This window comes from Schistocerca cancellata, chromosome 6, assembly GCF_023864275.1.
Source record: "Schistocerca cancellata isolate TAMUIC-IGC-003103 chromosome 6, iqSchCanc2.1, whole genome shotgun sequence".
Lineage (NCBI taxonomy): Eukaryota > Metazoa > Arthropoda > Insecta > Orthoptera > Acrididae > Schistocerca > Schistocerca cancellata.
The window spans coordinates 38,731,173-38,749,313 of record NC_064631.1 but is presented as its reverse complement, the minus strand read 5'-3'; the positions used below and the strand labels follow the sequence as shown (position 1 = coordinate 38,749,313).

Below are 18,141 nucleotides of genomic sequence, written 5' to 3'. Positions count from 1 at the left end.
TTGTTTTTTCCATCTTCCTTTATCAGGCTTCCTAGGTACTTGAAACTCTCCCACTCTCCTCAATTGTTCCCCACCAATTGTTGTTCCCTTTGTTCCTCTCTCCTTCTTTCTTGTTGTGATAATCATCTCTTGCTTATACTAAATTTCATACCATATTCTTGTGCTGTTTGTTCCCATACGTCCAACTGCTCTTGTACTTCCTCCTTCTTATTCCCACAAATCATCAGATCATCTGCAAACACCACAGCTTTCATCTTCCTTTCACCAATTACTTGTGCTACTGTACTCATTATATTATTCATCACTACAATGAAGAGTACTGGTGAAAGTGCACTTCCCTGCCTCATGCCATTCCTCTGTTCAATCCAAGCTGATCTCTCTCCTCCCACTTTCACGCAGCTCACATTTCCATGGTACATTTCCCTTATCCTCCAAAAAATCTGTTTTGCTACTCCTTTTTCATTAATAGATCTATTCCATATTCATAGTGCTGTTCCTGCAGTTGTCTTACAGAAAAAATTACATCCACCATGGGCCCTCCTGTTCTGAAACCATGTTGCTCTTATCTCACTCTTCCTTCTAATTTTGCCCGAATTCATGCTTCCAAAATTTTCTCAAAAATCCATTTCCATTAAAAAGTTCATTTGCTATAGCCTAGGCAGCCATGGGTGCCAAAACTACAGTGGGAAACAGGAGAAACCCAATATACTGATACCCTTGCCAAAGCATTTGCATAAAGTATTCTACCCTGCTAGTCCTTTTGTGCCACCTCTCAAACCTAATGCCACTGTGAACAAGTCAGTGACAAGTCTTCTTCTTAAAAACCGCTACTGGCCAAGCCATGAAAAACTCAACCACACACTAAAATCCTACTATTACTATCCAAAGTAGCATTTCATCACCTTCTCAACATACACAACGTTCTTGTCCCTCCACAGCCCTCCCAACCTTGCACCACACAGATCATTCCCCTCTGGATGACCCTTTTGCAAGACCTGTCCTGTACCTGCACCCGCTACCTCCCACCAAGCCCATTGAAGCGAATTTCTTATTTTATAAAAAAATAGAGCAACATCTGGAAGCAGCCATATTATATGCCAGATGTATTGTACTTATTGCTAAGTATTTTATGTAGGAATGACAACTAATCAGCCATCCACTGCACATGAATGGTCACCTACAATCTAACGCCAACTGCAAACTCAATCATACAGCTACTAAAATTGCTGCACATCACAACACCAATAGCTCTGTATTCGGATGTTGTTCCTTTATTATGTTACGTCTTGCCACTGTAAGCACATATGGAATATAAGAGCTTATTTCTGTACCTGAGAGGTAAAGGGCATATGTCCAATTCCTGCAGTTTTGACTTAAGACCATATTGGTCATTTTTACACAATAATTCATTTATAGAAGATAAACTGCAATTCTCTTCCAGCTCATGGTTGATTTAGGCAAAGTTAAAAGTGTGGATGTCCATTTAACAATGCAAAAACAGCCATGGGCTAGAGCAGAACTGTGACAAATGAAGTAGTGTGCGAGTGTGACTGATACGGTCTTAAGCTGAAACTACAGATGTTAGACTTATGTCCCTTTACCTCTCAGATACAGATTTAGTTCTTAACTGGTACTTACTTTGCATTAGAGTAATGACTTATTCAATATCCCTGAAGGTTCTTACACTACAGAACACAATAAGTGAATCATGAATGACTGAGTGAAGAGCAACAAAAGAACCAAAAGGTAAGTAAACAGAACTTTTCAAATACGTGTTAATTACCATTGCACAAGAAATAATAGCCCAATACTAAGACTGCACATAAAAACTGTATATAAGCAGCTTTGAGCAGACACAGAGTAAAAGTCACATGTATTGGTTTTGTTGACAATGGTCTATGATCACAGCTGTTAATTGATTTATTCTTCACTTGACCACAATATTCATGTAGCTTACTCCTTTCAATCCTACAACTGCTGACACTGGTGCCCAGAACCAGCAGATGCACAACCGAATGAAGTAAGCACATCTGCTTCTACAACAGACATTCACAAAAGTTTAAGGCAAGTGTTGGGATACCTAGCCGTTACAAGAACAGAAGGATATGAAACCAAAACATTTAACTTTTGTGGCTCAATGAAGACAAAACATTTAATGTGATGTCTCAGGTTTTCTTGGCAAAAATGATTAATAGTGTGCATCTGGGCATTCTGCTGAGTTGTTGTTTCCATTTTATGGGCAATATTTACATGACAAATCCAGCCATTTTCTTCAGGTTCTTTGAGTTTCACTGTTATGTGACATGCTGTCTGAACTCCAACCAGACTGTGAACTATTGTTGGTCTCACATTACTGTATATGGCTGAGTTCAATTCCCCATGTCATTTGATGCTATTTTGTTTTTCAGAGCTCATGCTAATATTCTGTGAAACACAAATTCTCTCAGCACTTTACAACTCTGGTGGATGTGATGGCTATGGAGATTTTAATATACTGAGTGCTGGACCCCAAACGTTATTTAAATTCTAACTGCCAACCCTGTAAATTACGTTTTTGACATCTTAATTTCAGTAGACTCCTTAATTATGCTATCCCTTAGCATTTGCACCATGACACTGGCCTCACTGTAAACAAACTGATAATGAGGTGGTGGATAGTTGTTTATCACTTGTTATTACAAACTTATTCATGGAACAATTTGAAGCACTAGCACCCACCAATTTGAATCAATATTATTCTATCAGTACCATTTATAGTGTGGCAACAGGGAGGTTAAAAGCTTCAAGAGTTCCTGGAACATTTAAATGCTGTATGTGGGCCATTCATCCTTTCTACCTCTCTCACACCACCATCATGCGATTGGATTACACAGTGAAGACACAGGGGCCAAATGTGCTCACAACAACCAGAAGACCTCACTCACCCACTGGGCTGACAGGCAGCAATTTGAGCACCACCAGAGGTTGCTGGCCCCACAGACTTGCTTCCTTCTGTGGGGTCATTTGGCCGCAAATAGATCCAGATGTATCCTGGTGACGCCAGGGTATTTAGACTGGTGACAAGTGTGCCAGGCTATTTCATACCTCTAAGTCATCTGGACTAGCCACCAACCACAGTAGTAGTCCATCATCAGAATCTTGCCATGCTACCGCCAGGCACCGCCACAACATGGAGCTGCCAGTGACTACCTCAGGCATTGTGAGGATGTGACCTTGTAAAAGGAGACTGCGGGGGACTTCAGTACTGGCAATCACTGTTACTGTGTTGCAACTTTTCAACACCAAAGGGAACTCAGACGTTAAATTCGTCATTTATTGGGGCCGTCTGCCCAATAACAGAATTGGGTCAATCAAGTGCCATACTTCACTATGAACAGTTCTCATAACAACTCACTCCAAAAATGAGATTCTCATTTACATGTTCTGTAACAAACTTGTTTTGCATTGTTTACCTGGGCTGTGATCTCATTGTGTCTCCACTGGCGTGGAACGTATCAGTTGCCAATGGGGTAGCTGTAACTGCAGGTTTTTACGCAGGTAGACAATATTTTCTTTTGTGTGATTTCCAAGCAGCGAATGTGCTGATTCTGACTTCACATTCCAGTGTATCTAACCCATCAGACTTTATTGCCATGTATTACTGCTGCTCCAGAATATGCTACAAGCCATGCAAGTGATGGTCAAGAAGGTGGCTGCCATTGGCACAACATCTCCTGAACTCTCCAATTGCCTGTCATGCATCAGTTCCCTAATGAAAGGATTCCGAACAGTGCCTCCATCATTCCAGCTGTTCGACAAAAAGATCGAGCCGTGGGCAAACTATGCGGCCACAATGGAGCAATATTTTCTGGTCCTTGGTATCACAGATGACGCTCAGCACACCCATTCTTTCTGACATTTGAAGGCTCTGAAATATAACACTTCCTGCAGCAGGTCAACCCAGAGCTTGAGCCCTATGCTCTCCTAAATGAACGTTTGAAGTCATGCCTCCTTGAATATTTTGATTCTCAAGTGCATGTTGCATCTGCCTGTCATAAATTTTCCAGGTGCAATACACTCAGGGAGTAGCCAAGTTGCAGGGTCTGTCCAGAGACTGCAGGTTCCAGTGTGCAAACCTCAATATAAACAATCATACACAGAATCCCTAGTCTGTGACATGGTCCTCATCTGCTTGCTAGATGACAGTCTTTCCAATGACTGCCTCCAGTTCAAGGAAAACTGGATACGTACCTCACCATCATCAGGACCTTCTGCTCGCTAGATGACAGTCTTTCCAATGACTGCCTCCAGCTCGAGGAAAACTGGGTACATACCTCCCCATCATTAGGGCCTTCGAACCATCTCTTAGATTTTCATCAGCATTGCAGGACCCCTCCCAGGTGTTTGCTGCCCATCTGACTCACCAATTCGAGTCCCAGTCTTGGTTCTCTCCCACCTGAATCAACTATTATGGACAAGACTCCTGCGGGTGTGTGAAGCCCATAGCAGCTGCCCACTTGCACCACTTGTTTCACAATGCATGAACACCAACAGTGCTATTACTGCTGAGCCTATTGTTCAACCTGTGGCTGAACGGAACACAAAGTAGAAGTCTGTCAGTCATCCCTCAGGATGAAAGTAGATTGCATCCGTCTTACATGATGTATACATCATGGGACAACCGGGACATCTGGGAATTTTTTCACCTGGGAGAAAACAAGGAAAAACCTGGGAATTTTTTAGAATTCTGAGAATTTTGAATTGTTTTAATTTTCAGTTAAATTTTTGTAGTTTTGACTGGTTAGAACTGATACTCTAACAAAGAATTTTACTTTAGCCCACTACTGCAGAATAATAATGCAACAATAAAACATAAACGATGGGAAAAAAAAACAAAATAAAACTTAAATTCCAAATGATGTGCACCACTTACAACAACAAAACACAGTGTACGCACAAGCGTCAGCCAACAGCAAAATGTGTCGAAGGCTTTAGGTCAAAGACTATGCAATACTACATAATAACAAACTGCTTCCAGTGAGCATGACATTACAGCAGTTGGTTCAAATAGCTCTGATCACTATGGGACTTAACATCTGAGGTCATCAGTCCCTTAGATCTTAGAACTACTTAAACCTAACTAACCTAAGGACATCACACACATCCACGCCTGAGGCAGGATTCCAACCTGCGACCACAGCAGTCGCACGGTTCCGGACTGAAGCACTTAGAACTTCTCGGCCACAGCGGCTGGCCGCAACAGTTGTTTGAGCAATTGCTGGTGGGCTCGTACTTGTGCTTTTGACTCACATTTGAGCAGTACCTTCTCCCACTTCTGGCTACTTGAAGCATGGCTGTTAGCTGTATCAGCAGCAGCAACAAGCAGCCAGATGCTAACCAGAAAAATTTTTATGGTGTGCCCAAGCTACCAAATTTGCACATTCGCAGGGCAGTCTGAGTTGTAGAACAATGAAGTTATTTTTGTCGATTAGCTAAAGAAATTTAGCTTTTATTAATCTTTTCTGCAGAGACAGTATATTCATTTGAAACACTATTGGCTGGTGCCAGCTGTTTGCTGAATTTCGAGTGCAAGTTTTTATCTTGTATCGCATATGGCCTTATGCCATAATAAAGAACCAAACATGAGATAATATAGTACTGGTACTCCAAGAGAATTTGCATCTCAAAAACCACACTGAAAAGTTTAATATCAGGTTGCAGCCTACTTCTTTGTGAATCTGGACATACGAATGTGCACTTTAAGTCGAATTATGCATTTTAGTGTGATTTATGAAATTCTGATGCTCTTGGTGTATCCTCTGACATCCTGCTTTGTTTATAACATAATGTATGATCTCTTAGTGAACGCCATTCTCTGGTGCTCTCTGACAACTGCTGAAACGAATTCTAACAAGTTGCAGGCAAATACTGCAGATGGTGGTTTGAAGAGCATTACTTTCAAGGTAAATTTAATTTTACGCAAGTTGAATTATCTTAAGTGTGTGAACATGCTCACGTGCCCAGAATTTCTGGAGCCAAAGAGTGTTTAATTTTCATTTAAGGATTAACACTTTGAGGGCCAGCCACTTAGAAGAATTTCAAGCCCAGAAGACCAGACATTTATGGCATTAATTAAAATTTTACTGGCACATTTATGTGATGTATCTTAAAGTGCAACACACACAAAAAAAGACCAATATTATACGTGAAAGCTTAGCTTTTCTTGTAGCTACACTATGCATATTAGTTTAAACCATTAACTTTTCCTATTCGTGTGCTCATGCTACATCATGTGTCCTATGCTCTCTGAGTACCTGCTATCATTGGCTGCTGAGATCATGTGACATGAGCTATGATTGGGTTACAAAAGCGAATCACAATCTTGATTTCAATGCTTTGGAAACTAATGTGCTGTGTTTGGTGGAATCTGAATGTATACCTTTGTAATATGAAAATATGCATATATGTGTTTACAATTCTGAGGGAAAGTATAGAGTCACTTAATATGGGAAAAGTGTATTTTCACCCAGGAAAAAGTGCATTTTTTGACTAGGAAATCCAGGTCTCACCCCTGAGATTCAGAGTTAGATGTGGTGCTAGATGACTACTCTCTGGATGTCCTGTACGTCCAGGCCATACTCCCCTTTTCCAATAGACTCTTAACTCTTACAGTGGACTTCAATGCCATTCCTGTGGTTTTTCAAACTGATACAAGTTCTTCAATGACCACTGATGACTGGGAGACTTATCATACCTAGGCTTCTCTCTGCTTCAGGCATTTCTCAAACGACTCCAAAGTTACACCAGTGGCACCACTGAAGTCAAAGGCCAGTACGATGCTTGGGACAGTAACAGGCAGCTGCCCTCATGACATTCATTCTTGTTATTACTACAACGGGGGGCCATGAACATTCTCAGTTTAGATCTTTTCAATGCCTTGGGTTTGGAAGTTTATGATTCTGCCAACATTATTCAGTTATCTATGACCAGCTTATATTTATGGGACTTACGCAACAAATACAAATCTATTTTCACCTAGCTGTCTACCAGCATCACAGGGATTGAGGCTCATGTTGCCCTACTCCTGTTGGCTAAACCCTGTTTCTTTAATGTGCATAATATTCTTTTTGTAGTCAAGGGTGAGCTTCAGAAAGGGTTCCAGGTCCTGGAAGATGAGGACATCCTGACTGTAATCCCTAACAGTCAGTGGGGTACCCCGTTCATCACTGTGGAAAAACCAAATGGGTTACTTAGTATTTGCAGAGTCTTCAAGGCCATGATGAACACCCAGTATGTCACTGGCACCTATCCTTTCCCAAACTTGAAGACATGCTGGCACATCTTGCCAGGGGACAAGATCTTTGCAAAGACTGACTTAAGAGATGCATACCTTCAACTCCCCTTAGACAAGGTGCCTTTTCTAGTCTAACATGATACCTTTTGGTACTGTGAACAGCCCAGCTATTTTTCAACTGAACTTGCAAAATCTGACAAAGAATGTGTCTAGAATGGCCAACTGTCATGACATATTATTGTCACAGGTAAAAATGCTAAGGACTTAGTGAGCAACCTAGATGCCTTATTTGCTGTTCTCCAGGAGGTCAATCTCAAGTGCAACAAGGAAAAATGCTTTTTGTATCACATGTCAATTGTTCAGGATATATCTTATGTATCTGAGAAATAAAGTACATGTCACATTACACCCGAGCTGTCCAGAAAATTCCTAAGACCAATGAACAAACCCAATCTATGTTGGGACAGCTCAATGTCTATATGAAATTCATCCCCCATGCAGCAACCACAGCGGAACCCCTCCATATGCAAAAAATGTCAAATGGAATTGGGGTCCCATGTGTGACAAAGCCTCCTGTGATCTAAAATGAGTTTTCCTCCATCCAACATGCTTTATGGCCTATGAGCCATCCAAGTCATTGATTTTGGCAGCTGACACTTCAGACTATGGCTTGGACAGGGTCCTGCCTCATAAAGTCAACAGGGTGGAATGGAATGCACTATTGCATTCATCTCCAAAACATTAATGCAGGTGCAATGCAACTACAGACAGGTCAAGAAGGAAGCCCTGGCTGTTGTTTTTGCCTCAGAAAAGCTCCATGCTCATATGCATGGCAGGCAGTTTGCACTCCTAACTGACCATAAACCTCTACTGCCATCATGCAAGGCTGATTCAAATATTCCAGCCAACACATATTGTTGTACGCGGCTCGTGGTCTTGCGGTAGCATTCTCGCTTCCCGCGCATGGGGTCCTGGGATTGATTCCCGGCGGGGTCAGGGATTTTTCTCTGCCTCAAGATGACTGGGTGTTGTGTGTCGTTCATCATCACTTCATCCTCATTCACTTGCAAGTCGCCGTAGTGGCATTAAAGAACTTGTGGAGCGGTGGCCGAACGGCCTCGCGAGGGGTCTCCCGGCCACCAATGCCATACGCTCATTATTATTATCATATTGTTTCCACTGGTGGGCATTGTTTGTGTCCAGATACTTGTATGATGACAAGCATTGTTCCATGGCACAACATGCAGACACTGGTATCCTTTCCTATCACTGAAACAAGACCCATAATTCGATCTGGCACCAGAGGTCTGTTTCCACACAGATATCGAAGGAGAAGAAGCAGTGACTATCTTCCCCTTGGATGCAGCAGTTACCACATGTGAATCCTCTGAGAACCCAGCAATTTGAGAAGCACTCTGTCTAGTGAACTATGGTTAGCTGGTAGATTGCAAACAAATGGATCACCTGGAAATACAACCCTTTTGGTATCATCACAATGAATTATCCACTCTTGAGGGCATCGTATTACTACAGGGGGAATCTGGTCAAACTAGCGTAGCAGTCCACACACCCTCAGGTGATACATATACATGAGGGACAAGGAGAATTGTTCGAACCAAGCGGCTGGCTAGGCAACATGTATATCGTCATGGGATTGACACTGATATTGCCAACATAGTTGTGGCATGAAACACCTGTCGGACTAAACAGGCAGCAGCAGCTTGGCAAGATTTGCCCAACCAGGTATGTCATCATCTTGGTCTCTCCTCCATTCAGATTTTGTGTGCCCTTTTTTTTGGAATATTCCTGAATAATTGGTATTGAGATAGGTAGTGGGTTTTCAGATGTGTCACACATTATCGACATCCCCTGCCCAAAGGATTCAAGCACTGGCTCACACGTTTTTCCATCGAGGAGCTCCTTGAAGCATAGTCACTGATAATGGTAAAGCTGTACCAACACCATGCTCTGGACGAAGCAATGTGGCTTTCCCTAGACTTCTACCATTGCAACCCACAAGACAGAACAAGCCTAGTGAAGAAACCACACCATTCATAATTCTCCATCCCTCAACTGACCAGATCACACACCACTTCTCAGTGGTTACACTGCCACTGATACTCCAAACAGTATGGGGTTTGGACGCTGGTCTCCTTCAAGAGCTACCAACACTGTGGTCACACACCTGTTGTTCATGCCATGTTAGAAGTGAAACTTAAAAGCACCATAAATATACCAACCAGGTACATCTCTAATGCACACTATGCCCTTTACAGTCTTTTGATCCACAGTTGGACACCCCTTGTCCTGGGACTTTTTTTTTTTTTTAGGGCGCAAAACTGCTACGGTCATTAGCGCCCGGTCTGTGACGTAGGCAAAGGTAAAAAACGAAACTGGAAACCAGCAGCAATGGCAACAAAACTCAAAAAATTGGAGAAACTAAAAACAGAAGGAAAGCTTTAAAAAACCACCATAGAAGGGGGTTGGTTGTTCCCAAAAAGAGCTTCAAATGACTGACGTTATCTCGCTGGCACTAATAAACTTGATAACGTGATCAGCTGAGCGCTTGTCATCTGCTAAAATGGAAGATATATCAGACAACAGCTGTAGACGGGCGCGTAACGGAGTAAAATAGGGGCGCTCAAGTAAAAGGTGTCTTACCATCCACAGCTGAGAGCAGTGGGGACAGAGTGGGGGAGGATCGCAACTTAAAAGATGTCGATGGCTAAATAGACAGTGCTCTATCTGGAGTCTAGTTAAAATTAACTCCTCCCGACAACGCATTCGGGAGGAAGAGGTCCAAGCACAGGGAAGAGCTTTCACATCCCACAATTTATTATTGGGAAGTGTCGACCAATGTGCGTGCCATAAAAAAGCAACACAACGACATAAAACACTCCGTAGATCGGCGAAGGGAATCATGCGAATAGCTGGCTGAAAGAAGAGAGACTGCAGCCTTGGCCGCTATATCGGCTGCCTCATTTCCACAGATACCAACGAGTCCTGGGATCCAGAGGAACACCACAGAGACGCCCCCCAAGTGGAGCAAGTGGAGGCAGTCCTGAATCCGATGGACCAGAGGGTGGGCAGGGTAGAGAGCTTGGAGACTGAGGAGAGAGCTGAGAGAATCTGAACAGATAACATACTGTATCCACTGATAGCGACGGATGCATTGGACAGCCTGGAGTACAGCGTAAAGCTCCGCAGTATAAACCGAACACTGGTCGGGAAGCCGAAATTGATTTGGGGTGTCGCCAACAACATAGGCACTCCCAACACCTAATGATGTTTTTGAGCCATCAGTGTAAATAAATGTGGCATCCTTCATTTGTGCACATAGAGCAGCAAATGCCCGACGATAAACAAGTGAAGGGGTACCATCCTTGGGAAACTGACAAAGGTCACGGAGCAGGCAGGTCTGGGGACGGAGCCAAGGCGGTGCTGTACCCCAAGTTGTCAACAAAGTTTTAGGAAAGCGGAAGGAAAGAGAATAGAGCAGTTGACGGAAGTGGACTCCCAGTGGTAGTAGGGAGGAAGGGCGGCCTGCACACCCTAAATCCAAGGAGGCGTCAAAAAAAATGTCATGGGCCAGATTTGCAGGCATGGAAGACAGATGGCTAGCATAACGACTCAGAAGGACAGCTCGCCAATTGGACAGCGGAGGTTCAGCAGTCTCAGCATAAAGGCTTTCCACAGGGCTGGTGTAAAAAGCTCCAGACACTAAACGTAATCCACGGTGGTGGATAGAGTCGAGACGACGAAGAGTAGACGGCTAAGCAGAGGAGTAGACTATGCTGCCATAGTCCAATTTCGATCACACTAAGGCGCGATAAAGGCGAAGAAGGACCACTCGGTCCACTCCCCAGGAGGTACCATTCAGGACACGGAGGGTGTTGAGGGATCGCAGACAGTGAGCCGAAAGATAGGAAACGTGGGAGGACCAGCACAGTTTCCTGTCAAACATAAGACCCAAGAATTTAGCGACGTCCGAAAACAGAAGGTTGACAGGTCCTAGATGTAAGGAAGGTGGAAGAAACTCCATACAACACCAAAAATTAACACAAACGGTCTTACTGGGAGAAAAGCAGAAGCCGGTTTCGATGCTCCAAGAGTGGAGGCAATCAAGACATCCTTGAAGACGTCGTTCAAGAAGGCTGGACTGTTGAGAGCTGTAGTAGATTGCAAAATCGTCCACAAAGAGGGAGCCCGACACATCAGGAAGCAGACAATCCATAATGGGATTTATAGCAATGGCAAACAGTACAATACTTAGCACAGAGCACTGGGGTACCCCGTTTTCTTGGGAGCAGCCGACCTCTAAAGCCCCAAGAGAACAGTGTGCGGAGGATGCCTGTCCTCCAACAGGTATCGTATGCTCTCTCCAGATCAAAAAATATTGCTACTGTTTGCGTTTCTGGAGAAAATTGTTCATGATATAAGTGGAGAGGGCAACAAGATGGTCAACTGCAGAACGATGCTTTCAGAAACCGCATTGGGCAGGTGTTAAACGACTGCGGGACTCCAGCCACCAAGCTAAACGGCAACCGGGGGAGGGGGGAGGGGCGGGGGGCATGGCAATTCGGAGGTGCGAGGTTTTGAACGTTCCGCAGCTGAAAGAATAATGTCTGTAATATGAGTGACTTCATCGTCGACACTAGGAAAGTGACGGTCATCGAATGTCGCTAGAGATGAAAAAAGTGTCCAATCGGCTTGGACAAACTTCCAGTGTCACGGTCGCATATATGGCAGGTGTGGCTGCAATCGAAGGACACATGGAAAGTGGTCACATGAGTGTGTATCCACAAGGGTGAACCATTCGAAGCGCCAAGCTAGCAGAACAGTACCGACCAAAAGGTCCTAATGAGAGAAATTTGTCATGGAGGCAGACAAAAATGTAAGGTCCCCAGTGTTGAGGCAAACAAGATCCGCTTGGTGGAAGACGTCTAGCAATAGTAAGCCATGCGGACAGGGATGTGGAGATCCCCAAAGTGGGTGGTGGGCATTGAAGTCCCCAACCAGCAAATAGGGGGGTAGGGGGGGGGGGGGGTGGAAGCTGACCAAGAAGATGAAGGAGATCAGCTCGTGCCATTGGTGTGGATGATGGAATGTATACAGTACAAAGAGAGAAGGTGTATCCAGAAAGGGAAAGACGGACAGCGACAGCTTGGAAGGAAGTGTTTAAGGGGATTGGGTGATAATGGAGAGTATCATGGAGAATAATCATGAGTCCTCCATGTGCTGGAGTGCCTTCAACAGAGGGGAGATCAAATCGGACTGACTGAAAATGGGGGAAAACAAAGCGGTCGTGGGGACGCAGCTTTGTTTCCTGAATATAAATGATGACCAGCGAGTAGGATCGTAAGAGGATTGACAATTCATCCCGATTGGCTCGAATGCCGCGGATATTCCAGTGGATAATGGACATAGGGTGAACAGAAAATGGAAGAATGTGGCCAAGGTTACCCTCAACTCAATGACAGCTCAGAGCTTGCGACTGACAGTGTGGAACGACAGTCAGCCGAAGGCAGTAGATCCTGATCCATAGGTTGTTCAGGAGCAGCTCCTGCCACCAGCGAACGGCTGGTTGATTGGCCACCAGCAATGCGCCTCGGTGACAAAGAAGACGGTCGAGGGCAGCTACCACCAGGTGGTGCTGTAGATGAGACACACTGTGGCAGAGAAGGAGAGGAACTGGGTTTCTTATTAGCCTTCTTGGAAACAGGATGTTTAGATGAAGGAGGAACTGATGGTTGTGAATTTGGGGTACATAAAAAATCTTCCCGTGTAAGCTCTTTTTTGGAAGTCCGGGTGACTGACTTTTGGGTTCGCGATTGAGCAGAAGCTGATGAAGGGTGAGCCTTAGAGTGAGTAGGCGAAAGTGGGGAGGTTGAATGGGCGATCTTTGCGCTGGCCACCTCCTTTGTTGGCCGAGGAGAGGCAAGGACAATGCTGTATTTACCTGTCTGAGGCACAGTGGGCTTTCGACTGACGAATAATTTTCGAGCAGCAAAGGTAGACACCTTTTCCTTCACTCTGATTTCCTGAATGAGCTTTTCGTCTTTAAAAATGGGGCAATCTTGAGAGGAAGCAGTGTGGTCACCCATACAGTTGATGCAACGAGGGAATGGAGGTGGACGAGCACCCTCATGGGCATCCTTGCCACACGTAACACATTTGGCCGGATTGGAACAGGACTGGCTGGTATGATTGAACCGCTGACACCGATAGCAACGCGTAGGATTTGGGATGTAAGGGCGAACAGAGATTATCTCATAGCCCGCTTTTATTTTTGATGGGGGTTGAACTCTGTCAGATGTCAAGGAGACAGTACGGGTTGGAACGATGTTCGTGTCAACCCTTTTCATGACTTGATGAACAGCCATTACACCCTGGTCAGACAGGTAGTGTTGAATTTCTTTGTCAGACAACCCATCGAGGGAGTGTGTATAAACAACCCCACGTGAGGAATTTAAAGTGCGGTGCGCTTCCACCCGGACAGGGAAGGTGTGTAGCAATGAAGTACACAGCAATTTTTGTGCCTGGAGGGCACTGACTGTTTCTAACAACAAGGTGCCATTTCGTAATCTGGAACAAGACTTTACAGGACCTGCAATTGCATCGACACCTTTCTGAATAATGAAAGGGTTGACCGTGGAGAAGTCGTGACCTCCGTCAGACCGAGAAACAACAAAGAACTGTGGCAACAATGGAAGAACTGTCTGTGGCTGAGACTCATTGAACTTACACTTGTGCGCAGACATAGTAGAAGATGAAGAAACCATTGTGGAAGTATCACCCATGATTACCGGCGTCTCCGATGGCGCGCTCCTCCCTTGTGGGGGCCCTCCCTGAGGGCACTCCTGCCTTAGGTGATTGTTCACACCTCTGGTCACACCTCCCGAGAAACGGACGGAGGGACCTATCGGCAGTTTTGGAAGGTATCAGCTCGGGTAATCACACCTCCCTGGGCCTGGCCGTTACCAGGGGGTACGTACACGTCCTACCTGTCTACCCGGGGCGGGGAATTACGCGTTACCCCTTTACCAGCTACGCATGGAAATGTGTGGGTCGGCCTTCAGACACGCACAGGGAGGAAAAAAGAGAAAGGGAAAAACAAAGGTAAAGGAAAGAAGAGAGGTCTCAAACGCCGCAGCGGAGAAAAGGGCAAAGAGAAGAGGTAAGGAAAAGAGAAGGACAAAGGAAGGACGAAGACTTGCAAGCAGAGAAAGCGAAGAATGTGTTACATTTTTTAGCATCCGTCTCCAGACGTAGGCACAAAACATACTCTCAGTGGGGGAGAAAGAGAAGAAAAGAGGCGGGGGGGGGGGGGGGGCGAGATGGGGGATGGGGAAGGATGCGGAAAAGAAAGGTATGCAGCCCAAAAAGGAAGGAGGGCCACACTAGCTCGGGGTCCCGTTCTCACTACGAACGTATCCACAAAAGAGTTGTGGACCCCCTGGGGGGCGTCCTGGGACTGTTGACAACACTACTCAGCTACTGCCTCAACAAGTTGTGCAGCCTCTAGATTCCAGCGAGGTCAGCCCTCTCCTGACCCAGATACCCACACCCGTGGATATCAATAACAGCCCTCCAGGGTAGCCAGCTCCATGAGCTGCTGACAAGGAGGCAAGAGCCACCTTAGACTTTGAGGTGTGCCTCTCCTACTTGTTATCAGGGATGGAAGGGTTACTGTGTATGGGCCATTTATCCTCTCTACCAGCAGCCCCCCTCACACCAGCATCATGTGAATGGCTTACATAGCAAAACCACAGGGACCACACCTGCAGATGAAAGCCATACAACCTCACATGTCTACTAGACTGGCCAGCACTGAGTTGTACTGAGCTGTTCCATTCCTTTGAGTCCTATGGGCCAGCCACTGAGCACAATAGTGGTCCATCAGTCAGAGCTCTCTCTAAGAAAATCATCAGAATCTCCCACACCGTGCTACCTGCAGACACTGATGCAACATGGAGCCACCAGTGACTACCTCAGGCATCACCATGAAGTGGCCTCTACACAGGAAACTGTGGTGGACTCTGGCCAACCACAGTAGTGGTCAGTCAATCAGAGCTCTCACTAACAAAATCATCACTATCTCCCATGCCATGCTGTTGCCAGCTTCCACCACAATGTGGAGCCATCACCGACTACCTTCGACATCAACAGAAAGTTGCCTCTATACAGAGGACTGATGTGGACTTTGGTACTGCCTGTCACCATTACTCTGTGTTATAACTTTTCAACTTCAAATTGTACTCAGACTTCAACTTTGTCATTTATTGGGACCATCTGCCCAATCACAGAGTTGTGTTGATCAAGTGATAATGAAAACCTTTCCATGGTTGGTTCTTGTAAAAACCCATTCCCACAAGGAGCATTTTGTTTATGTATTCTCTAATAAACTTGCTCTGCATTGTTTGCCTGGGCTCTTTTCTCACTGCAAAAAGCACAGGAAATATCATTAAACTCCATCAACTGTAATATAAAATCCACAATGTAATTTAACAAAGAGGGGCAACTACCTTCCCTTGACATGTTAGTTAAGAGAAGAATGGATGAATCCCTGGGTCACAGAGTATATATAGAAAAACCTACACACACTGACCTCTGTCTCCATGCCTTGAGCCATCACCATCCATCACAAAGAAAGATGGTGCTAAACACTCTGGTCTATAGAGATCTAGCACTTTCAGGTAAGGAGAACTTGCCAAAAAATTACGAAACTTATGAATAATGTTCCAAAGAGTGGGTACTCAGAAAATGAAATTGAATGGGTTATACAGACAAAATCAGGAATGCCCGAGAAAGAGGTTGTGACAGAAACTGAAGAAGTGTAGCTAATAATCATTCATCTACCTTATACTGGCCCAATATGCAGAAAGATCGGTAGACTCTTATGCAAACATGGCATCAACTATATTTTGCTAACTTCAACAATGATAAAAAGTATTCTGTGATATGTTGAAAATTGCATTCCACATGAATGTGGCATGTCTTACATGGGGCATACCATCAGAACAGACAAGGAGAGGTGCAAGAAACATTAATGACATATCTGACAAAAACAACTAAGCAAACTGCCTGCCACCGACCACTGCTGCAAATATAGTCACAAAATGAAACACAATGAGACCTGTATTGTGGAGAATGCCAAGCTTTAGCGACAAAAGACTTAAGGAGTCTATCAAAAATATGATATCAGAAAACCTAATACAGAAGGACAATGTATCCAATTTAAATAACACTTGGCATCCGGCACTCAATTTATTAAAATCTTTTTGGCCATCACATCCACCGGAGTTGGAAAACACTGAGAAAATTTGCATTTCGTAGGAACATGAGTGTGAGCTCTAAAAACCAAAAGAGCATCAGAGGGCAAAGTGGGCATCAAGGACCCAAGATGGTATAAACAGCAGTGTGAGACCAACAGCAGTTCACAGTCTAGTTGGAGTCCAGGCACTGAGTACACATCACAGCAAAACTTGCAGCACCTGAAAAAGACAGCTGGGTGGATCATTGAAATATTGTGCATAAAACGGAAACAACTTGGCAGAACACCTAGAAGCACACTGCTAAAAAAAATTAATTATTTCCCTTGCATGTTACAGAGTTCATATTAAATTTTTCCATGAATATAATATAAATAGATTTTTTTTCCTTATGGAAGCAGACCATTAGTCACAAATATTAACAACAATCAACAACAGTAGCAGTCATTCAGCTTTCCTACACATCAGTATTTACATTACAGTTTTAATAGCAGTGTACTGTTGATATATCACGAGTTACAGTTTATCACTCAAAGTACAGATATGTAATGCTCCTGGGGCTGCATATCCAATGAAATGAGGTTCTATAGTAATAACCTGTTAAAAATTACTCTCTAGGTGATTACCTTAGTTAATTTCAGCAGCTCTTCTAAAATGAAATTACATTTTCAGAATTAATATTGCTAGTACTAATATATTTTCACTGCTTATAAATAACACTGATCTTCAGACTTTTGCAAGCAGCTGCTTTTGTTATAAAACTGAATTGCCACAGACCACTGTCCATTTATAAAGGTTGACTATGAAGTGTTGCCTCCCAGAATTATGATATACTTCCGAAGTCATTGTCTTCGGACATTTGCATGTCACCAGATGATAATTCATAATCTTACACACACTTTTAAATCTCTACTGATATTACATAATTATTCTATATCTTCATAAGGGATTACTGCATTATAACTATTGGCTTCTGAAACTGTTCTCTATTTAATAAAATAAAAGTAAAATTAATTTTCCTTTTGCTAGCACAAGAGTATTGCTTACCTTCTAGAATTTGACAGGTCATAGAACATCGCTAGGAACTGATTCATTGGTCGCTTAATCACCTTCTGTGGTTTCTTCCTGCCTAATTTTTTCATGGCTGTATAGTAGTGCTTCTGACTTTCAGTGAGAAACATTTCAAGAACACCACCTTCATACTGAAATGTAAAAAAAAAAAAAAAGAAATATTTATCACAAAAATTTACTTGTGAATTTAATTTCTTTTGCTATTAGATACAACAACTATTGCATAGTGCATGGAATCAGTGCTGGTAAAATATTAGTTTTCTTAAATAGTACATTTTTTGAATGTCCAGCTGGACTGACAGTTCCATTTCTACACACAACATTTCCATGACTGAACTACTTGTCATCATCTGATGGTATCAGTATTGACTTAGGTGTGCCTGGTGCTTGTTCACTATTTGTGCTTGAGTTCAAGTCCCTATGCTCATTGTGTGCTCCAGTGTTCACTTGTTTTGATTCATCTGGACTAATATTCTGTGAAACATAATTTTTCTTTATGCTTTTGGCCCTGATAAACCTGGTGGC

At 43.8% G+C, this 18,141-nt stretch overlaps 1 protein-coding gene across 1 annotated transcript in view; it reads right to left on the bottom strand.

Moving 5' to 3' along the window:
- The window catches only part of LOC126191195 (sodium channel protein 60E-like), a 339,817-nt gene that overhangs the window by 31,670 nt on the left and 290,006 nt on the right, over positions 1-18,141 (bottom strand). Inside the window, exon 24 of the mRNA XM_049931990.1 lies at positions 17,593-17,747. Within this exon, the coding sequence (XP_049787947.1) occupies positions 17,593-17,747 (155 nt within the window). The remainder of the gene's footprint in view (positions 1-17,592; positions 17,748-18,141) is intronic.